General features: G+C 49.5%; 2 protein-coding genes across 2 annotated transcripts; one reads left to right on the plus strand and one right to left on the minus strand.

Annotated features, from left to right (window-relative positions):
- Positions 1-2,980: 2,980 nt before the first annotated feature.
- On the plus strand, positions 2,981-17,709 carry PHKG2 (phosphorylase kinase catalytic subunit gamma 2). The gene is made up of 9 exons (XM_007950250.2): positions 2,981-3,075; positions 12,613-12,788; positions 13,059-13,113; positions 14,189-14,254; positions 14,339-14,502; positions 16,771-16,861; positions 16,972-17,125; positions 17,196-17,321; positions 17,416-17,709. The coding sequence occupies exons 1-9, from the start codon at positions 2,981-2,983 to the stop codon at positions 17,707-17,709; spliced, it is 1,221 nt and encodes a 406-aa protein (XP_007948441.1).
- Positions 17,710-18,093: 384 nt separating this feature from the next.
- Positions 18,094-22,366, minus strand: CCDC189 (coiled-coil domain containing 189). The gene is made up of 9 exons (XM_007950249.1): positions 22,166-22,366; positions 21,866-21,897; positions 21,230-21,295; positions 20,914-21,083; positions 20,064-20,134; positions 19,745-19,861; positions 19,584-19,650; positions 19,429-19,521; positions 18,094-18,272 (listed from the first exon to the last, which is right to left on the minus strand). Exons 1-9 carry the CDS (start codon positions 22,364-22,366, stop codon positions 18,094-18,096), a joined length of 996 nt encoding a protein of 331 aa, XP_007948440.1.
- Positions 22,367-23,000: the final 634 nt, after the last annotated feature.

Below are 23,000 nucleotides of genomic sequence, written 5' to 3' on the forward strand. Positions count from 1 at the left end.
AGAGCGCCTAAAGGAATTAAAGATGTTGCACACTGAAGAGAGATTAGAGGGGAAGAAGAGACACGTGATGGTGGTCTTCAATGTTCTGAAGGAAGGAAAAGTGACAAGAATCCATTGGTGGTCCCAGAGGTTAGAGATTATGATGTAATTGGTCTGAGGTACTGCCTGGACATCCGGACTTTTTATTACTATTGTGATTTGGGTAAAAGTTTACAGAGCAAGTTCATTTTCCACACAGCAGTTCATACACATTTTGTTTCATGACATTGACTGCAATCCCCACGATGTAACAGCTCTCTTCCCACTTCCTCCCTGTGGCTACCTTTTCCCTGTGTCCTCCTTTCCCATGCATTCCCGCCCTCTGAGCTGTCTCCCTGTGCACATACTGCCCTTTTGACCTCTCACGATTGATTGTTCTAAGAAGTGTACGTACCTGGTATAAATGTTCACCCTGTATGCCAACTGCTTGGCTGGAAGACACAGGAGTGTATTCAATTCCAGGTCCGAAGGGTGTCCAGGGGCTATAGTCTTGAGGGTTTCACAACTCTATCAAATCAGTAAGCCTGGTCTTTATGATTTTGAGTTTTGATCCACATTTTTCTCCCACTTTATCAAGCATCTCCTATTTCGATCCCTTTCTGAGTGGTTGACAGTGGTAGCACCATCTAGTTCTTCTGGTCGCAGGATCATATAGTCTGAGGTTCGCATGGTCCACTAGTCCCGTGGACTAATTGTTTCCATGTTCTCTTTGGTTTTCTTCATCCTTCTTTGCTCTGGACGAGGAGAGACCAATTGTTGCATCTTAGATGGCTGCTCACCAAAGGAGGATGTAGAACAATGTTTTCGTGGACTATGTTATGCCAATTGAGCTTGATGGACAGCAGTATTTTTTTTTTTTTTAGCCCTACTGATTCTAGCACACTCTTGTTTGAGAACCACTGCTCTTTAGAAAAGATTTTTTGGTTGTTTTAATGCTACCAACTCCTAACTCAGGAAAGTTAAAAAGACTTAGGGAAAAAAAAAAAATTGAAGCTAATGCTTGATTAATCAGGAGTGTCAATTTACTAGAAGAGAGAATGCATTCCTCCAAACTCCTATTAATTTTGAAAATGTTTCAATCAATAAAAGACCAGTACCCTGAACTCCTTTATCAAGATTTATAGTTTTTAACATTTCACCACTTTTGTTTTATATCTTCTACATAGTCATTGTTAATGCTGAACTATTTGAAGTTAATCTGCAGGTTCTACATCCCTAAATACTTTGTAAAAATGGCATGGGGACATCTTACAGTAACTTCATTAGGGTCAGGGCATTTCAGAGATCAGAGTTAGAAAATACCTGATTTTATCTATTTTGAATCCAGTTTTCAGTCATACTTCCACTTCCACCCCAACATCATAGAGCTCTTTCTGTCCTCTGCCCCCTCCAACCCAAACTCCATATTCACACGGGAAGAACCCTCACGCCCAACGATAGGAAGAAGAAAAAAAAATTAACAACCAGAACTTACTAACTTGCTCATTTTCAGAATGATTACCCTATCTTACTCCCAACAACAAACCTAGTAAATGAAGTTCAAGACTTCTCCGAAGTACTTTTGTCTTTAGATTCGTGGTATAAAGTCAAAAGTACTCTGTTTAAAAGTTACTTGGATTTGTTTTTCTCCCCTTGTATGGTTGTAATCCAAGTGACATCTTACATAGCTGCTGGAAGACAACTGTTTTCTGTACCTCCTTTACATAACCTCTACAAAGTCCTACAAAGAGCAGGGACTCCTTATTTATTTGTTTTTATTGTTAGTCCAAGGCTTAGCGCCTACATGTTCAACAAATATTTGTTGAATGAGTAAGTGAATGCCAGGGCCGAGTTGTGCACTGAGAAGGCTTATTAAGTCGCTCCTGGAAGAAGCTCACAACCTATGCGCTAGAATAGAGTAGTGATAACACCCGAAGGCTTTGGGAAGGTGTGGTGAAAGCTTGGGAAGCTGTGTCACCTCAGATGGTGGACGCGAGGGCTTTGGAGGTACTCAAGGGAGGCCGTGGCTTGTCTCAGTCTGCACCAGGTGGCCGCTGCTTGCGTGCGTCCGAACGTTTTCAGGACTGGAGGCTGCTTCGCGAGGCGGGCACTTTGGATCGGACTGCCAATAAAAAAAAGAATTGACCTCAGACAGGGATGCTGGGAGGAGACCATGAGCAGGGTGCAGGAACAAGAGGCGCAGTTAAGGCCTGCGTCTTGGCTGCCCAGAGGTCAAGCTACCCCGGAAACTTAACTTCCGGGTCCCACTCCAGGCCTCCAACCTCACTTGACAACAAGCTCCACCCTCTACCGCTCGTGCGATGATTGGCTGGATCTGAAGACCCGCCCCAGCGTCGTAGCCCTGGGTAACTTGGGAGCTCAAATACCCGCTCCAGCTGCGGGACTCTTGGCTTCCTATTGGGCTACCAGTTTCCAATCAGAAGGGTTTCTGAACCTCAGTCTTCAGCCGGCACTGGCCATTGGCCGGCAGAAGAAGGGCGGGCCGAAGTCTTTGCCGGCGGCGCCAGGGGGTAAGTGACTGGAGGCGAACCCGGCGACCCAGTGGCCTCGCCGCAACCCAGGACTCGCTCTCCGTCCCCGCGGGTGAGCCTGCACGAGACCTCGTTCCCCAGCTCAGCGCCTGGCAAAGTGCGCCTGCGCGGCAACAGCCACCCGCCCTAGTGCCCCTTCCCCTTATTCCTTGACACCTTTTTCCTTCCCCTCCCCCGTCCCTTTCCCTTTCCCTGGTACCCCCTCCCTCAGGACCCTGAGGCTGGGTCTCCGGGTCCCGATCCTTCCCCTGCCCCCCCCCCCCCCCCCCCCCCACTCGCCCGAGACACTGGCGCCCCAGCCGCCAGGCCTGCGCCTCCGGGAGCCGCGATGTGCGTCCTCTCAGAGCCTGTGGGCCTCCCTGCCCTCACTGCCTTCCGTTTCCTCCGCACAGGCCCCCACCTCTTTCAGAATGACGCTGGACGTGGGGCCGGAGGATGAGTTACCGGACTGGGCAGCGGCCAAGGAGTTTTACCAAAAGTACGATCCTAAGGACGTCATTGGCAGGTGAGGCCGCGGCCGAGGAAACAGATATCCAGAAAGATCGTGTCTTAGCCAGTTCCTTCTGGGGCTTACTCACTGTCGTGGAGTCATAGCGACCCTATAGCAAAAAAGTACCGCTTCATTGGGTTGCCAAGGCAACAGAGGGCCACGTCTTTCTCCGGAGTAGTGGCTGGTGGATTTGATCTGCCGGCTTTTCTGTTAGCAGCCGAGCGCTTTAACCACTGCGCCACCGGGGGCCCTTCTGCTTGGGACTCAAGTTTGAGTCATAGCGACCCCTCCTTAGCTTTCCGAGGCAGTATCTCTACAGAAGTAGATTTTCCAGTCTTCCTTCCCAGGAATGGCTGGTGGGTTTGAGCCTCCAGCCTTCTGGTTAGCAGTCAGATGCCTTGGGCACTATTTCTGAATGGAAAGGGGACCATTTGATGACCAGACCGTTATTCTAGGTGAACCCTTATTTTTTCACAGATTCTTACTTTCATTTATGCTTTCAACAAACGTGCCAGACAGGAAGCTAAACGTGCAGTTTCTGTGGGCAGTGAGGGGGAGAAGATGTTGTCTATGCCTGGAGTTAACTCCAGGTGAAGTGGCGGAAAAGAGACTCATGAACTGACAGAGGGTATTTATGTTAGAGATCTGTACAAAGTGCCATGGGGTCCCAGAGAACTGGGGAGTTACTGCTAGGGGATAGTTTCTGGAGGGGTGATATTTGTACCGGGTCTTGAAAAATGAGTCGGAATTCAGCATTCAAAGAATGGAGGGAAGTTCTCACCCATAGAGGCAGTGGCAGATAGGTTTATTGGTGAAAGGTTTCTTAAACATACACTGTTTGCTGGGTGCACTGGACCCACAAGATTGCTGTCCTAACAGAGTTTGCAATCTAGTGGTAGAGACAGAAAATAAGCGTGAGAAAAGATAAACATTGATGGAGGTACTAAGGAGGAAATAAACAGAATGACAGAATAATTGACGGAGATCACTGTGGATAGGGAAAGGAGCTCTGGCAGTGCTGTGGTTAAGGCACTGGCCTGCTAACCAGAAGGTAGGCGGTTCGGATCCACTAGCTGTTCCATGGCAGGAAGATGAGACGGTCTGCTTTGGTAAAGGTTTGTAGCCTCGGAAACCTGATGGGGGTCACCATGACAATCAACTCGATGGCAATGGGTTTGGGGAGGCCTGGGAAGGCGCCTCTGAGGAGTGAGTTTTGACATAGCTCCTTTGACCAAACTTTTCACCAGTTCTAACACATAGAATGCATCCCTTCCATGCAGAACTCACAGACTATACTCACAGTCATGAACTTTATTAGGGAAGTAACAAGTTACAATGCTGGCCCAGGAACAACTCAGAATACAGTTTTTTGATCAGGGCAGCATCTTCTCAGGCGTGCCTGCAGGCAGGCCTCTCTGGCCCCTCAGCCTGGCCTCTGCCTTGCTTGGATAAGTGTTACAAAGTTCTTTAGCTCTGCTAATAAGTGCCCAAAGACACCCTACTTTGCCAGCAAGGCTCTCTCTGAAGGAATTAAGCTCTCTTGTGCTGTGGCTAGCTCTCTTGACAAGTAGCTGGAGGCACCCCACTCTGCCAGGAAGCCTCCTGCTCAGCTCTCTTACTCCAAGTTGGCACATCACTGGAACCACCTTACTCCGTGGACTGGGAAGCCCAGTCGGCTATCCCGTGCCAGTCTCCTGGTTCTGCTGCCAATGTTTCTGTGCCACTGTTTCTCATTGCCTTGTGCCATCTCTGGTGTTACAGCTTTTTCTCTATTTTCTGAATCTAGGAGGGACTCAGCACAGGGACCTTGGGTCCAAAAGACAAGCTCTCTGCTCCCATCTATTCTTGGTAGTAGTGAGGTCCCCCTTTCCACTTCTGGGATGGCTTCTTTTAAGCCTAACAGGATGGCAAAACTGCCCAATCCCTTTGTTAGGGTTTCATGCACCTTATTTTCATGTTCCTACCCCCACAATGCCCCTTATTTGTATTATTAGCAAGTTGTCCAATCTCCTTGATGGGTCACAGGCACCTTATTTGTATAGTCCCACCTAATCATTTGATGGGAATTACAAGACAGTGGTGAGAAAGGCCATATAAAAGCAATCCATCATACCGTACCATCTGTTGAATGTTGCTCGCAACAGGAAAGAATACCAAGGCATGTCCATTAGAGTTGGCCACATGCCTTTTAGGTATCACATGGAGATATCAATAAGGCACTTGCAATCAGGAATTCTGGAGAGAAATAGAGAAATCTAGCCTGGAGACAGGGTAGCGGGAGTCATTTGGATATAGTTAGTATTTAAAGTTCCTGGGGCTGAATGGAAGTCACCAGGAAAAAGAGAGTCTTAGGAAAAGAGAAAAGAGCCCAGGTTCAAGCCTTGAAGTGCTACAGGATTTTAGGGCCAGGTAAAGGAGGATGCACTGAGACTGGGAAGAACCCACAGGGAAAGACCGGAGGAGACTCCACTGCTAGGGGAAATAGGAAGACCAGTTTTGGAGGATGCAGTTCAGAGGGTAGGGTCCTTATCACCTGTTCCAAGATTATTGTGATAGTGCCAAAAGGACATGGGGTGGCATCCTCTGACCTCTAACTTCACAAGGGGAAGAGAAGGATCAATAGCAACAGCTTAAAGCTGATTCCTGTGAGGTGAAAGTCAGACATGCTGCCCGCCTCCAAACTTTTTTTTTTTTTTGACCAGTTCTGATCCCAACTGTCCCTTGGTATCAGGGGTATCGTGGTAACTGTACCATGGCACTCTACTCCTCTGCTGGATTCAATATTCATTGCAATGGCCCCACAAAACTCATAGACAATACTCATGGTTATGGAGTTTGTTAGGGAAGCAACAGTTACAATTCAGGTTCAGGAACAGTCAGGATATAGTTCTTCAATCAGAATACCCTCCTCTCTGCCATGCCTGCAGGCATGTCTCTCTTTGGCCCTTGGCCTCTCTACCTGGCCTCTGCCCTGCTCCGGAAAGTGTTAAAAAGCTCTTTTAACTCTGCTGATATGTGCACTCGGCCCTCAAGCCTTTTGCCCAAAGGCACTCTGCTTTCTTGCTTCATGGGCCAGCAAGCCTGCCACTCTGTCTTGTGTTGGTCTTTCAGTCCTATTGCTGCCTTCTCCTCTTCTCAGTGCAGGGACCCAAACAAGGGCACGCTCCACTCCTGGCTTTTCCTTCTTGGTGGTAGTGAGATTTCCCCTCCTGCCCCTGGGAGGGCTCATTTTAAGCCTAGCAGAATGACAGAAAAGACCAATCCTTACATTAGGGTTCCACACACCTCATTTGTACTGTCCCACCCCCACAAGGGACCTCGTACCTTATTTACATTATTAGCAAACTATCCAATCCACTTGGTGGGCCACAAGCACCTTATATCTGCATGGTTCTACCCAGTCATCTGGTGGGAGACACAAAGACCATGACTAGAAGAGCCACACCAAGTAATGAACTGTACCACAGGTAACCTTTTCTTTTTCTTCTTGATTTTTTTTTTCTGTACTTTATCACCAAATTAACTCACCCAGAGTGCCAGTTTCTTCATGTGTTCAGGTATGAGACATTGAAAGAGCTTATATGTGTATTTGTGCTACAAAGATATCTGTATACATCACAGAAGTAACAGGGGACAAGGTTGGAGTAGCTTCTCAGTGACAACCAAGCACCTTTAGGGAGAGAGTCACTGGGCCTGTGGTCTTGGAGGACATCAAGCTCAACTGGCACAACATAGTACATCAAAGTGTTGTTCTACATCCTACTTGGTGATTAGTGACTGGGGTCTTAAAAGCTTTTGAGCAGCCTTCTAAGATGCAGCTATTTGGTCTCCTGTCATCTGGAGCAAAAAAGAGTAAAGAAAATCTGAGTCATATGGAAACAATTAGTCCAAGGGTATGATAGACTATTGGAACCTAAGCCTGCACGACCCTGAGACCAGAAGAACTAGATAGTGCCCAGCTACCAATGCCAACCACTCAGAAAGGGATCAAAACTAGAGATCTGGATAAAGCGGGAGAAAAATGTGGAACAAAATTCAAAAACAGAAATGATCAGAACTAATTATTGGATAGAGACTGGTGGAACCCCTGAGACTATGTCCCCAGGTTATCCTTTGGGTCTAGAACTGGACTCACTTCCATGGATTGGCTCTCAGCCAAACAGTAGAAAGGTCTATAAGCAGAACACCTACCCCAAGGAGATGTACCCGCCTACCCCAAGGAGATGAGTGCCTTAGATCAGTCAACCCTGAGACATCAGAAGGGCAGCATTCACATAGAGGAAAAGCTGGACAGACAGGACTGCCTAGATAAGGACAGAGGGAAGGGGTAGTCACAGGGAGGAGACAGGAGGAGAGCTTTAGGAAAAAAAAAAAAAAGCTTGGCAAATTCTGATTAGAATTGTTGACTAATTTTGCGTCACTCAAACAGATTGGATAGCAGAGTTCTGTCAAAAGATAAGGCAAAAAGAGACTAAGAGCATCTGGTGAGGGGTTAAGTGACAGGTGAAGGCACTGGGTTTGATTTATATCTTGTAAGAAATAGGGGGAGTCATGGGAGGAAAAGAATTTTGAGTCTACCCTACAGCTAACAGTAAGTTTGAAAATATTCAGTGTCATGACAAAGAGGATAATTGTTCCAGTGATCCTGCTGAGAAATGAGGAAACACTTAGAACTTGGGAGAGAATTTAAGCTGGGAGGTTTTTAAGCAGCAAGTGACACGGCTGGGGCTGTTTTAGGAAGCACATTCTGGAAGCAGGTGAGAGATGGTTTACAAGAGCTGAGCCGGGCAGTAGGAGTATCAGTGAGGCTATTGTCCAGATGAGAGAGTTAAGTGCTTTGAACCTTGGCAGTGGGAGCAAAGCACTGTTGTTGTTGTTGTTACGTGCCATATCACCACGGAAGTAGATTGCCCAACCTTCCTTCCGAGGAGTGGCTGGTGGGTTTGAAACACCTGCCTTCTTTCTGGTCATCAGTCAGGTGCCTTAGGCACTATGCTACCAGAGCTCCACTAGGAAACAGAATTGAGAGAGATTCAGAATTGATGGGACCAGTTGGATGTGGTGGATTGTGAAGAAGAGGGAGAAGCCAAGAACAGTATCAAAGTTCCTGGGTTCTCTCAAGGAATGAAATCAGTGAAACACGCACACATGCACGCACATGCATGCATGCACAGTCATGCGTCACATAACATCTCCATACGACATCTGTGGTCCCGACCATCATAAAGCCTGTTGTATTAAAAATCTGAGGTACACACAATAGTTTGTAATAACAAATGGGTGCTACTTTGCAATATACATCAAAACATTATTTTTCTCAAAAACTCAAAGCCATTGAGTTGATTCTGAGTCATAGTGACCCCACTGGATTTCCAAGGCTGTAAATCTTTATGGAAGCAGACTGCCAAATCTTTCTTCCGTGGATCAGCTGGTGGGTTTGAACTAGCGACCTTTTGGTTAGCAGCCAAATACCTGAACTGCTACATCACCTTTTTTTTTTTTTTTTTTACATCACCTTTATTATTATTTTTAGGGTATAAACTAAAAGATGTTTTAGTGTCTCTGGAAGTGTTTCTTTAATGTTTTTTAACCATAGAAAGCTACACTATACTCTGTATACTAAGACAAGCATTTGAATGATGTTAGATATGAACCCTACCTAACTGTTCCAATTTACATACTGTCATAAATTTGACTTAAAGACAGACTTAGGAACAGAACTTGTTCATAATCTGGGGACTGCTTGTGTATAATATGGTGTTCACACAATGTGCAAATCATGCAACGTAGTATATCACAGAACCTATTGTAGATGTTGAGCGATACATGACTATGTGTATATGTTGTTGTTATGTGCTGTCCAGTCAGACCCAACTCATAGCAACTCCTCCTTGGGTTTCTGAGGCAGTATCACTATGGAAGTCGATTGCCCAACCTTCCTTCTGAGGAGTGGGTATGAACCACCAGCCGTGTGTGTGTGTGTATATATATAGAGAGAGAGGAAAATTTACTTCAGGAAATAGCTCATGTGATTGTGGGGCTGGTAACAGGCTGAATGAAGACGTCTGCTGGCTCGTGTGGTTGCAGGGGCTGATGAACCCAAAATCTGCAGGTGCACGAAGGACATGAGGGCAGCGTCTTCTGACCTCCTCTAACTTCACAAGGGGGATATGGATGCACTATCAGCAGCCAAAGGCTTATTCCTATGAGGCCAGACATACCCTCTAGCCTTTTTACCAACTCTGAGCCAAGTCCTTCCCATCCCTCCCACTGCACTCACTACTTCTCTGCTGGATTTGCTGTTTAGTTGCAGTGGCCACACAGAACTCACAGACAATACTCATGGTTATGGGGTTTATTAGGGAAGTAACAGGCTACAAATTCAGGTTCAGGAACACGTTCAGGATACAATTCTTTGATCAGGACGTCTCCCCTCTGCTATACCCTCAGGCACGCCTCTCTGGCCCTTGGCCTCTTGGCCTGGCCTCTGCCTTGCTCAGGCAAGTGTTAAGAGCTCTTTTAGTTCTGCTGATAGGGGCACCTAGGTGCACCCCACTCCGCCAGCAAGCCTCCTGCCCAAAGGCACTCAGCTTTCTTGCTCCATGGGCTGTCAAGCTCACCACTCCGTCCTGTGCCTCTTGGTTCCTTGGCCGGCTCTCTCTTCTGGGATGTCTCTTCTGGTTGTCTCTGATATCTCACTACCAAGGAGATCCAGTGCAGGGGTCTCAGGTCCAAGGACACTCTCCACTCCACCTCCAGCTCTTCTCTCTTGATAGCAGTGAGATCCCCCTCTTTACCTCTAGCAGGGCTCATTTTAAGCCTGGCAGAATGAAAAAACTAACCAATACCCCACATTAGAGTTCCATACACCTTACTTGCATGGCCCCACTCAGTAATCTGGTGGGGGTCACAAAAACTGGTTAGAAAAGCCATACCAACTAATTCACTGCACCACAGCAGGTCAGGCAGCAGGCTACAGACTTTGACAGGCTTACATCCCAAGAACTGGAGGGCAGGCAACAAGAAGAGTGTAAGGCTGAGAAATGAGCTTTCCCAGAAAATCCATTTCTGTGCTGGAGGCAAGTTACACCCCAAAGGAAACCTCCTTTTCACATGATCACAAAATGGAAGGTGATTACAGGTAGTCCCCAATTTACAGTGGGTTCTGTTCCGATAATGCCATCGTCAATCAGTTCTGGTAGAAGTTGAATTCCTCAGTTGAATTCCTCTTTTTTTTTTTTTTTTTTTAGTTTTCCTTATTGCTGCCTTTTATCATCAGTATCTTAATAAATCTGATCTTTGTTTGTCTTTGGGGGTTGAAAACATTACATATAAACATCTGTGAGTCAACATTTGAGAATGATAACATCAGCAAATTACACACTACAATATTGTATGCAGTACAAAACAGACGGCCAGAAGTTCAGTTCATCATAATGTAGAATGTTGTAAGCAGGGGACTAACTGTGCATAGTGTCTGCTAAACTGAGAGTCACAGCCTAGCCAAGTTGACACAACATTAACCATCACAGTTTCTAAGTAGTGAGTCTGACTGGATGGCAGTGCCTCCCATTGAGATTAGGAATATGGAAAGAGAAGTTTTCAGGGAAGGATAAAGTGTTCAGAGTCATGACGAGCGTTAGTATCTCCAGGACCCGAGAAGACATGTAGGCTTGATACTTAGGGAGAGGATCTGGGCATAGCGGTTGAAGTTACCGAGGTGGAGACAGGATTACTTTTAGGAAGAGTGAGGGCCTGAGAAAAGGGCCAAGGATGGGACCCTGGGGAATTTGACATTTAATTAAGGGATGGGCAGAGAACAGAGTGTATGTATCAGTAGAAAGAGTTTGGATTTTGGGTCCAAAGACCTAGGTTGGAATCCTGGCCTTCCTACACAGATAGCCGTGAGACATAATAATAATAAAAAAAAAACCCAAACTCACTGCCATTGAGTTAGATCCAACTCATAGAGAGACCCCTCCTTGGGTTTCCGAGGTGGTATCACTATAGAAGTAGATTGCCTAATCTTGCTTCTGAGGAATGGCTAGTGGATTTGAACCGACACCCTTCTAGTTAGCAGTCAGATGCCTTAGGCACTACACCAGGCTTAATTATTTGAGAGAAAAATAAATGGCAGAGAAGGGAATGGTCCCTTCCTGCTAGAGAAGAAACAAATGGGATGAAAGATGTAGTTTTTAGTTTGGGCCATAAAGCAGGGAGTCTTAGCTGGATGGCTTTCGGGGAGTCTTTGAACCTCTGAAATTAAAAAAAAAAAAGTACGTGTGTGCTACAGGTCTCCAGCTTTCATCAGGTGCCCAAAGAGATTCATTAAAAGATGAGTAAGACGACCAGTGGCCTCAAACTCAAATACCCTTAGTGACTGGACAGGAAATTAAAACCGTGAAGAAGCTAAGAATAAGACAGGAAACAGTGAGTGGTGGCTAGAGAGTTCTTAACCCTGCAGAAAATACACGAATTCACATTTATAAGGAACATTGTGCTGGCCAAACTGTAGGCTGTGTTTGGCCCGATGGTCAATAGTTTGCCCTTGATTTAGTTAAACATGTGGGTAGCAGGCATTCCAAGCAAAGGAAGTTGTATAAGGGGAAGGAGACCCACGAGGGCTTAGCAGTACAAGCATATGAACGGCTCCGGAGGGAACCCACTTCAGAGAGGTGGCTTGAGACCAGATCCTGGAGGGATTTGAATCTCAGCCTGAGGTGTTTGTAGGGCCGTGGAGAACTGGTGAGGAGCCAGAGCAAAACCCTCTAGCACTTTCTCTTTGCCATGCCAAATAGGCCTTCCCATCGCCTTACCCCGTAACACCCCTTTGAGGTGTTGGCTGCATTTCAGAGCTGATGAAGTTGAAACCCAGAGACCTATGACAGTGGGTCAGTTGCAGGTTATTTAGTAAGTCCCCTAATTCTCAACTTCGGTCTTCCAGGTATTTGTCAGTCTCCTGCACATAAGGTATTGTAGGGAACTTTGGAATATGGAAGGAGCTTTGGTGGCGTAGTGCCAAAGGCATTTGACTGTTAACCAGAAGGTTGGCAGTTCAAACCCACCAGCCACTCCACTCAAGGAAGACTACTGTAAAGTAGAAAACCCTTGGAAACCCAAAGGGGGTTGCTATGAGTCAGAATCGACTCAATGGCAGTCCGTTTGGTTTTTCGGTTTTGGAATATGGATGAAGTGATCAGGGGGCTTTAGATCATTTCGTCCCATCTCCTCGTGGGAGTGCAGGGCAAGGGACAGGTTCTGGGCCTCAGCACAGGGAGGGCTCACCCAGGTTTACCCACGGAAGGGGTGGCAGAGCCTGGATCAGAGCCTGGGTCCCCTGCCTGCTCTCCCTGTGAGCCGTTAGCTGCACCGTGCTGGGTGCCCAGGTTCCTGAGGCTACTGTAGGCCACAGTGAGCCCCCTGGTGAGTGTCTTGTTGTCCAGATGAGTCTTGGGAGTCTGGTGCTGTGGGTGGAAGGGTGCTGAGGCTCTGCTGTCTATGGACACGGGAAGGCAGGAGGCCCTGACTTGTGCAATTGCCTGGCTTTGGCAGAGGGGTGAGCTCTGTGGTCCGCCGTTGTGTTCACCGAGCCACTGGCAACGAGTTTGCAGTGAAGATCATGGAAGTGACAGCCGAGCGCCTAAGTCCCGAACAGCTGGAGGAGGTGCGAGAAGCCACTCGGCGAGAGACGCACATCCTGCGCCAGGTCGCCGGCCACCCCCACATCAGTGAGGCTGCATTCCCTGCTCCTGATAGCGGACTACCCCACTGCCTGCTGGCCCTGCCCACAGACCACTTCCCCGATGGTGCCTTCACGCCGGTGCCGCTGGCTCTGCTCCACCTCAGAGAGTGGCCAGCCTTTGGGTCCCTACTGTCTCCTTCGGTTCTCCTTCCTTCCCAGTAACAGCCCACTGTCGTCTCCGGGTGGAAAAGCCCCTTTAATATGTAATCTGCTCCTTCCCATCTCTGTCTCTCTGCCTTTCTACCTCTTTCCCCAGTCACTCTCATCGATTCCTACGAGTCTTCTAGCTTCATGTTCCTGGTGTTTGACCTGTGAGTATCTCCCTGCTCCCTACTCCCCGCCTCCATGCATGGTCCCAGCCTTACCCTACAAAGAGCTGGAGACCACCCTGCCCACACCTTCTTCTGCCCCGGCTAGGGCCCTATCACCTTGGCCTGCCTGCCAGCTCATGGCTCTAACTCCTCCCCCTGGGTGCTAAGGTGGAGGCAAGTTCATAAGAAGAACTTAAGATGGAGCAGTAGTGAGCAGTCACATTCAAAGGGTCCTCATGACCTGAGGGGACACTGTTCCAGTGCCCATGGTTATAGGGTTAGCAGGGAAGTGAACTGACCACGCGACTATCCTGCCTTATTTAATACTAGTGTCTGTCCCTGGTCATCCATTCTTCATCTGGACGGTCTGAATCTGAATGTTACATATTATATAATACAAAGCAAACAGTTGCAAAGGTACTCCAACAGAGAATGCTTTGAATATCACAGATTTCAGTGAGGCCTTTGGAAAAATTCACAAAGCCTTCAATACAATCACACAAGTGACCCTCTGCAAAAGTCAGGGTGGAAGTATGCAGTGTGTTACACCATCGTGTAACTTTAAGAACAAGGTCACTCCTCAAAACGGCTTCTGAGGTGTTTCAGCAGGTTCAGTTGACCTGGCATTGTCATTATAACCTCAGTTTTTAAAGATTTAAGATAAAATAAGCAAAATTTCAAAATCAGCTTTTTTCCACTATTAACTATGAAAATTTGGTCTATAAATTATTTTGTCTATAAATTATTATAAATAGATTGACTTTAAGAGGTCTTTTCTGAGTGCAGTTATTCTTAGTTAACAAGGACCTCCTATAAATTATGGTCACAAGAAGGCATTTATTCTTGCTAAAATAGCCCCATGATGGCATAATGCAGATATTTCAACCTCCAAGCCACTGGGCCAAATTGCCCCTGGCATGCAGTTCCATCTTGGAGTGCTGTCTCAAGACCTTTTGGTTTAGCTGTGGCGGAATCTCTTCACCAGCCTCTTCCATCGTATTTTTCGTGGGCGCTGGCTTATTTTTTCAACCCCACTGTGGGGTGCATCTACCTCCATGCCCCTCCTATCCCTTAGGATGCGGAAGGGAGAGCTGTTTGACTATCTCACAGAGAAGGTCGCCCTCTCAGAAAAGGAAACCAGGTAATGGCCGGGCCTGCAGCTCCTGGCTGAGCAGGGAGTGGGAGGGGCAGGGAGAAACAGAGGAGGGGCTTGTCCCACCCCCAGGTCCGTCATGAGGTCTCTGCTGGAAGCAGTGAGCTTTCTTCACGCCAACAATATCGTGCACCGAGACCTGAAGCCTGAGAATGTTCTCCTGGATGACAACATGCAGATCCGACTTTCAGATTTTGGGTTCTCCTGCCACTTGGAGCCTGGCGAGAAGCTGCGAGGTGAGACCTGGTGCACTAAGAGGCTTGGGAGGGAAGAGGCCAGGCCTGAGGTGGGCTAGGACTGAGCCCGAGGTACCAAGGAATGGGGAGAAGTCAGTGTACACTCGCCATGTACTCTCTGGGTGCAAACCCTCTGTGTATGACTCAGTATGGGCTTCCTGACCTAGAGAGCGTAGAGACAGACGAGTGAGCGATGGCAGAGGGACACGAAGAGCAGGGAGCGCCTGACTCAGCCTGGGCCACTCACAGAGACGCAGGCTCCAGAGCTGGGCCTAGCTGGGAGGTTGGGTTTGTCCAGGGAGGAAAAGAGGGAGTAGGGAGGGCCAAGGCTCAGCAGTGTGTTTTTTGGGGAAAGGGCCAAAGCATGCTGCTAGGGTGTTGTGAGAGCCTGACACGGCCAGACAGCATTTCCCACCTGGAGCCCTGGGAGTCAGGCTCACCTGATGTTAATACATTTGTCATGATGGAAATATTCCTACTGCAAATGGGAAATTTTAATTGTGGGTCTTCTCAGAGTCTTTAATATGCTGTCTCCCTTTGCACTGGACTTACTAAATAACTAGCATTTACCAGGTGCTGCTCATGAGCTAGGAGCCCTGATGGCACAGTGATTAAGTGTTCAACTGCTGAAAGGTTGGTAGTTAGAACCCACCATCTGCTCTGAGGCAGAAAGGTGGCAGTCTGTTTCCATAAAGATTAATGGCTTTGGAAACCCCATGGGACAGTTCTCCTCTGTCCTATAGGGTTGCTGTGAGTTGGCATCAGCTGGGCGGCAGTGAGTTTGATTTTATTATGAGCTGGGTACCATACTGTCTGCACAGCTTATTTCTGGGGCTCTCTCAACATTAAAAGAAACTAACCCTACAAGATAGTGCTCATGTCTCCATCTCATGGATGAGCTTGAGGTAGTGAGGGGACTTGACTTGCCCAGGGACCTGTGGCCGGGATTCAAACTTGGGCAGTCTGACTCCAGAGCCCATGCTCTTAACTTGTGGATGCTGTGTGTTCCCTCCCGGCTATCACGTATACTTTCCCGCTTCTGGAATAATCATTATTCCTCTCCCTTTAAAGTTCCAGGGCAGGTTAGGTCCCTGAAGTGTGTGCTTTCCTTCTTCTCCCTTTGTGACACGTTTGCTTTCTGATGGCCAGTGCTATGGGGGCACATCTCTCTGATTCACTCTGTCCCTAGTTTGGTGCTTGGTATGTGCAGGTGTTCAGTAAATACTTAGTATAGTATAGGAATGAATTTCCCAAGAGTTCTTTTTGATCAGACCTATTAAGATCTTCTGGAAATGTGCCCTGGGATACAGCTTGGAAACTGCTGGGTTGCTAGAACCGGTGCCTGGGAGCAGAAGAAACTAAAACCAAGGCTGGGACAACTCGTGGAGGGCTTGGTGCTGTAGAAGTCTAGGCTCGATCCTACCGCATTGGTGGAGAGCCATGTTGTTGTTTTGCCGTCAAGTTGGGCCCAACTCATAACGACCCCTCCTTGGGTTTCTGAGGCAGTATCACTACGAAAGTAGATTGCCCAACCTTCCTTCCAAGGAGTGGCTGGTGGGTTTAAACCACCAGAGGCTTGATCCTACTGCATTGGTGGAGAACCATGTTGTTGTTTTGCCATCAAGTTGGACCCTACTCATAGCGACCCCTCCTTGGGTTTCTGAGGCAGTATCACTACGAAAGTAGATTGCCCAACCTTCCTTCCAAGGAGTGGCTGGTGGATTTAAACCACCAGAGGCTTGATCCTACTGCATTGGTGGAGAGCCATGGAAAGGTTTTAAACAGGGGATTTAACTAGTATGTGCTTTAGAAATTCCCATGTTCCCACTTGCTTTCCTCGGGTTGAGCTGTCTGGCTAACCAGTGGAGATTACAGGAGGATGAAAAGGTTTGGGCAGAAAAGTATATTAAAAAGACTTTTGTTTTTTATGCTCTGTATGTAAAAACTTGGTAGCAAACAAGTTGTGTGAGGAATAGGGAAGGGTAGTCGTAGGTTGGATTGTCTGGAGGGTTAGAAGAAGCCAGTGATACAGTTAGGTAAGATCTTGAAGTCCTGGGCAGAAATTGAGGAAGGACCCAGGAGCCTTGGTGGGCATTTGACCTGTTGGGCAGTGACAGATGGTAGTACTGGGACTCCGCAGAGGGCAGGCTGGAGCACGACGGGGGTCACTTGTGGCCGGGACAGTGCTGAGGAGGACCCAGCAGACTGGGTGCTCGGGCCCTGGCTGGGGCTGGTGGCACCCCCTCAACCTCTGCCCTCTCTCTCCAGAGTTGTGTGGGACCCCGGGGTATCTAGCACCAGAGATCCTTAAATGTTCCATGGATGAAACCCACCCAGGCTACGGCAAGGAGGTCGACCTGTGAGTTCCTGGTGTCCCCCAGCACGAGGTGTACTGTCCTTCAACACACTTGTCCCTGACTCCCCCCCCACCCCACCCTCCCCAGTCCTGCCTAACTGGTCTTCTTCCAGCTGGGCTTGCGGGGTGATCCTGTTCACACTCTTGGCTGGCTCCCCACCCTTCTGGCACCGGCGCCAGATCCTGATGCTGCGCATGATCATGGAGGGCCAGTACCAGTTTAGTTCACCTGAGTGGGACGACCGTTCAGACACCGTCAAAGACCTGGTGAGCTGGGGCCGAGAGAGGGCAAGGGGGAGGCCCAGGAGCTGTCCTCGAGTGCTGGGCTTTCCCCTAGATCTCGAGGCTGCTGCAGGTGGATCCCGAGGCACGCCTGACGGCCGAGCAGGCCCTGCACCACCCCTTCTTCGAGCGCTGTGAAGGCAGCCGGCCCTGGAACCTCAGCCCCCGCCAGCGGTTCCGGGTAAGCCTGACTGTCCCGGGGCTGGGCTTGTTCCTCTGCCCTTTGAGCCTTCGATGGCAGATGCTCCACTGGCGCTCCCCGTCCCACTTCCCAGGTGGCGGTGTGGACAGTGCTGGCTGCTGGACGAGTGGCGTTAAGCATGCAGCGCATACGGCCCCTGACCAAGAGTGCGCTATTGAGGGACCCTTATGCGCTGCGGCCAGTGCGGCGTCTCATCGACAGCTGTGCCTTCCGGCTCTATGGGCACTGGGTGAAGAAGGGCGAGCAGCAGAACCGGGCAGCCCTCTTCCAGCACCGACTCCCAGGGCCTCTTCCTGCCACAGGCCCCGAGGAGGAGGGGGACTCAGCTGCTAATCCAGAGGCTGAGGCTATGCTGGTGCTGGGCTAGGGCCTCAGCCCTGGGGAGTTCCAGGAAGAACTCTCCCGGAGGAGGATTTTCATCACTTAGCCCCTTTGGGCTCTGGCGGGAAGCCCCCATGCCTGGCCAGACCTACCACTGATCATGCTACTATCATAAAGACCAACCCTGCACACCTGCTCCCACTAGCCAGGGCTGTGAGATCAGAGCTGGGGTGGAAGGGAGCCACCTGGAAGGTCATGCCCGGCCTCATCAGTGCTACCTGTGTACCGCACGGGCACAGGAATAAAATCTGCGTGCCAGGGAGAGCGGGTGCTCTGTGTGGTATCTGGCTGGGGCAGGGAAGCCCGGAAGGTGCTCAGGAAGGGGAGGGTGGGGATGGCGCAGGGCTTTATTGGGGGAAATGCTGGGGAATCACTTGGTCTTGGTCTTGCCTTTGCCTGGGGGCAGCTGGAAGGGCTGCTCCAGGGTGGCCAACTTGCTGTTCAGCCTTTCCTCGCTGGCCAGGAGCCGCTCTTCCACCAGCTGTCGCAGCTGCCCCAGCTCCCTGTCCATCTGGGTCTTGATGAAGGCTCGGAGGACGGAGACCTGGCCTGCAGGACGGGAGGAGGGGCAGGTCAGGAGGGTTGCTGTCTGGGGCTGAGGGAGCTGCCCCTAGCTGGGCAATCACCTCCCAAGGTGTCCCTCAGGTGGCAGTACTACTGCTCTGCTTCCGGAAACACCAGCCAGCCTGCCTGCGAAAGGCAGCTGGGCAGAGTGGCTTTACCCAACTTTGTGGGGTCATGTAACTGCCACTCAGTAGTTGTGTGGCCTCAGGTTCTTTGACTTCTCCGTGCCTTAAGATTCCTCCTGTGTAAAATGTGGAGAGCGAAGACACACCTACCACACACAGCAGGGCGAGGGTTAAATGAATCAGGGTGTGTAAAATGCTTAAAACGGGCTGCCTGGTGCATAGTACAGGCGGTCCCCAGGGTACATACATCCACCTTACGGACAACTCATCCTTTTATGTTATGTAAACCTGCCCTCACTCTGAAATGACCGAACCAACCCATTGTTGTTGTTAGGTACCGTCAAGTTGGTTCTAACTCACAGTGACCCTGTGTACAACAGAACACAACACTGCCCAGTCCTATGCCAGCCTCTCAGGCTTTGCTATACCTTAGCCCATCGTGGCAGCCACTGTGTCGATCCATCTCTTTGAGGACCTTCCCTTTTTTCTTGACCCTGCACTTTACCAAGCGTGATATCCTTCTCCAGGGAATGGTCCCTTCTGACACAACCAAAGAAGGTAAGACGAAGTCTGAGCCCTGCTGCAGCTAATTCTTCATCACAGTTACCTTCACTTGCTGCATGTGCAGCTTTTAAACCACTGAAAAGGCATTGGGCCTTCTGCACTAAAGTAAGGCTGTACAGGAACCGTGTGCACCTGTTCCACCTCACCTACACATTCCACTAAAGACACACTCGGGAGTGAATCCCATTCGCAACCTGGGCACTGCCGGTAATTGTCAAATATGTGCTGGCTCTTACTGTCATTCCTTTTATAGTCATGCTCTCTGGACTGCCTGCCATCCCCCGTACACACCAGTGTTTTTTCTATCTGTCATACTGAATTTCTGCATAAAGATTCCTTTGCAGAAAAGGTACCATGACAAAAAAAAAAAAATTTAAAGGCCTGACATGGTCGAAACGACTTGTTTTACATCTGCCTAGAGTCATGAGATTCTAAACCTTCCATGTCCTCACCTGGCTCTTGCTTTAGCTGGGCCGCTATCTCTGGTTCCTGCTCTTGCGGGGTAACTGCCTGCTCCTCTGCCCCTTCTTCGATGTCTTCTTTCTCTGAAACCACAACAGGAAGAGGCCTCAGTCCCAGTCCAAGCCCTAGCCCCTTCCCTTATCACTCTTACCCTCTGGCCAGAGTTCAGGTGGCTGCAGCCCCAGGTAAGTCAAAGATAGATCCAGCTGCACCTGGGAAGAGAAGGGAGAAGGAGGCTGACTGCAGTGTCTGCACGGAGGCAAAGGGGAGAGGAGGGATGGCTTCTAGTAGCCCATAGCCCAGTACCTGGGGCGTGAAAACATATTTGTAGAGCTTGAAGTGGCGGAAGTAGGTGTTGACTACGTAGTCTAATAGGGCCAGCAGCTGTTCCTCCTTAAAGAGGTCAATGCTGAAGGGAGGCCGCTGTGGGGATGATGGGAGTCAGGGAACTGATCCACCTCAGGCCTTCCCTCTCCCACCTGAAGCCCTAGCTTCTCCTCGAAGACTGCATCTAGAACCAGGGAGAGCCCACTGCAGCCTTTAGAAGACGAAGGTATCAGAGACGAAAGTATCAGAGCAGGACTTAAGGCAGGACGGTGTCTGAGGGAGAGTAAAGGGAACTGACCCTGACTCCATGGCAAAAAAGTGCAGTGGTGAAGTAACGGTAACATTCTTCCACGTTGCCCAACGGGGTTGCTGGGAGGGAAAGCAAGACGTCACAGTGAGTCCCCTCTCTGATGTTCATTCATCTCACTCATTCAGTACATACTTACTGACCATGAGCTTTAGCAGTGGACAGACCTAGGTTCAAATTCAGGCTTGTTTCATTAATTCATTCAACAAATACTGTGTACCCACTATGTGCTGTTTTAGGCACTGAACAAGACAGAAGGGTTCCTGCCCTTATGAAGTTGATATTCTAAGGAAGCAACAATAAACCAAAGAATATGTAACTTCAAATATAGTTATAAATGCCAAAGAAAAGTCAGGGAATAAAGGGGGTAACCTAAAACCAAACCAAACCCACTGCCATCGAGTCGATCCCAACATAGTGACGCTATAGGACAGACTAGAACTGCCCCATAGAGTTTTCCAAGGCTGTAAATCTTTATGGAAGCAGACTGCCTCATCTTTCTCCTGAGGAGTAGCTGGTGGGTTTGAACTGCCAAGCTTTTGGTTAGCAGCCCAATGCTTAACCACAGCGCCACCAAAGCTCCTTAAACGGGGCAAGCAGGGGCTATTTTATTGAGCACAGTGCATAAGTTACGTGTGTTTTTTTCTCAGAACAATTCTATAAAGGTAGTGCTGTATCCTTGTTAGGTAGATAAGGAAACAATTTCAAAGGTTAATTAACTTATGATTATAATGTTAATGACAGAAATCCCAGGTGGCAATCCCCCCACTTCCTAGAGTCTCTGTGCCCGCCAGCCTCCCTCTCATCGGCATGAATTCTCCAGTAGCCGCCTCCCTCTCACCAACACAGGCTTTATGGAGATCTTGGAGCAGGGCACAAGCTGCTGATGTCTGCTCCAGGGAGAAGCCTTGCTGACGGCAGAAGATGAGTGCGTGGGAGAAGAGGTCCAAGGTGATGGCTTCCCGCAGGTTCTGCTCCGGGCAGCTCAGCCCCAGCAGCTCAACCAGCACCCTTGGAAGAGGCAGAGGAAGGAGTAAGGGGGAATACTTAGCCTCCCATCACCACCCCACACTCACCACATGATTTGAAGCCAGCCAAGCCCATCCCCCTCAGCCTTCCCTGAGAGCTCTCCTAACCCTCCCTGTTCAGCCCCATACTCCTTCATCTCCTCAGCATTGGTGGTCTTCTCCAGCTGGTGCATAGAGTGGATGTCCAAGTACTTCCTGTCACAGAAGAGGGAAGAAGTGTGGGTAGCCGCTATGCCACAGTCTTAGGGTTATCATGGTGACAGGTTCAGGCTGAGAATCAGGAGACCTGAGCTTGAGGTCACTAACTCTTCACTAACTTGCTCTGAACCTCAGCCAAGTCACTTCCCTCTCTGGCCCTCCGTTTCTCAATGTGTAAATGAGGGGCTGTCCTAAACGAACTCTTGCGAGCCTCTACGTTTATAAAACCTAGGGTTAGGCAACGACTTCCTGTCTCTACTCTGCCACTCCCTTGCTGCCTGACCTTGGGCAGGTCCCCCCCTGTGAGGTTCAGGGTCCCCATGTGAACAGCAGCGGCTCTGATAGTCATTACCTCCTCGGTCCTTGGCTCCTTCCTCCCCACACTCCGTCTATAGACTAAGGAGGCGGAAGAACTGACTCCTAGTCACTTTGGGCAAATTGGACCTGTCTCTTTCTCTATAAAATGGGGATGCCCTGGCTACTTGGCACGGCTGATGGGGAGGCACTAAAGAAATAATGCAAGGGTATTGTGATGTGTGGCTTTCTCCCGCGGTTCTTCGCACTCACCACATGCAGATCCGAGGCTGGGGCAGCGGCGGCTGCGGAGAGAGAAAGGATTGGGGAAGGCAGCGCTGTGTTGTCCCTGGCTCTGCGCGAACCTATCTCAAGAACCACGTACAAGCAAAGCTGACCGGGCGGGGCTTCAGCAGGCCCCAATAACTATATGTCAGCACAGTTAGAACTGGGGTTGTTCCCAAAGCAGCTCGGGAAACATCTTTAACCTCAGTAAACATAATGACAGGTGACGCCCTGCCTGGGATGCCTCCTAAATATATTCCTGAGCAGATCACTCTACTTCGTCCTCACCGGGAACAAGCTGGCTGCCGGATCGTCATCCACTTCCACAGAGGCAGCCGTTCCCGACTCGGTCCGCACACCCGTTCCCATCCTCGTGACTGATTCACCCACTGAGCTGAAATCGTCCGGTTCCCGCTGCTGTTCGGAGGGCTGTTCACACTCGGACCGCATTTTCAGTCCCAGCCATTGGTTGCACTTCTGGTGGATCATCTTTTCGCTCTGCCGTCCGCAGATCAACACAGCCCCCGTCCCGCCTCCTTCTAGGACAGCCAATGCTTGGGTAGAGACTCCCAAGGCCTGGCCCCTTAGCGACGCTTCAGCCAATCTGCGCCGCAGAGAGTCTCAGTGCAGCCAATCCGCAGGAGGCGTCTTCCTCCGTCTCAGCAGAGACCGTTGCTAAGGGGGCTTGTGAAGGAGGGAAAGTAGAAAGTGTAGGGCACTGACCAATCCGTGATAATAGAATGCGCATGCGTAACAAATTGCATTTGCTCACTTCTGTGCCCTCCAAAGTTGCCAATAGGAGGAGAGCAGACTATGTCAATTCAGGTGGGGAAATGGGAGTGTGCTATCGGTTACCCTGGGAACTATCTTCTAGCCAATCAGCGAGAGAAAGAGGCGTTCAGGAAGGAACCGAATGGGACGCAAAAGACGGAACCATGTGCGACCAAGAGCAACAGGAAATAAAGACTTTTCGCCACATCCGGCACTGACTTTGGCGCCTGCGCCGTGTGCTGGAGAGGCCGGCGACGTCCGGTGAAATCCAAGATGGTGGCGCTAGTTTGAGGCTATAGCCGGTGAGGGCCCCGGGGCCGGCGGGGCCAGGATCCAGCAGGTGTGTGCGCGG

Source organism: Orycteropus afer, unplaced genomic scaffold (genome assembly GCF_000298275.1).
Source record: "Orycteropus afer afer isolate SDZICR_OR568_19922 unplaced genomic scaffold, OryAfe1.0 scaffold00266, whole genome shotgun sequence".
Lineage (NCBI taxonomy): Eukaryota > Metazoa > Chordata > Mammalia > Tubulidentata > Orycteropodidae > Orycteropus > Orycteropus afer.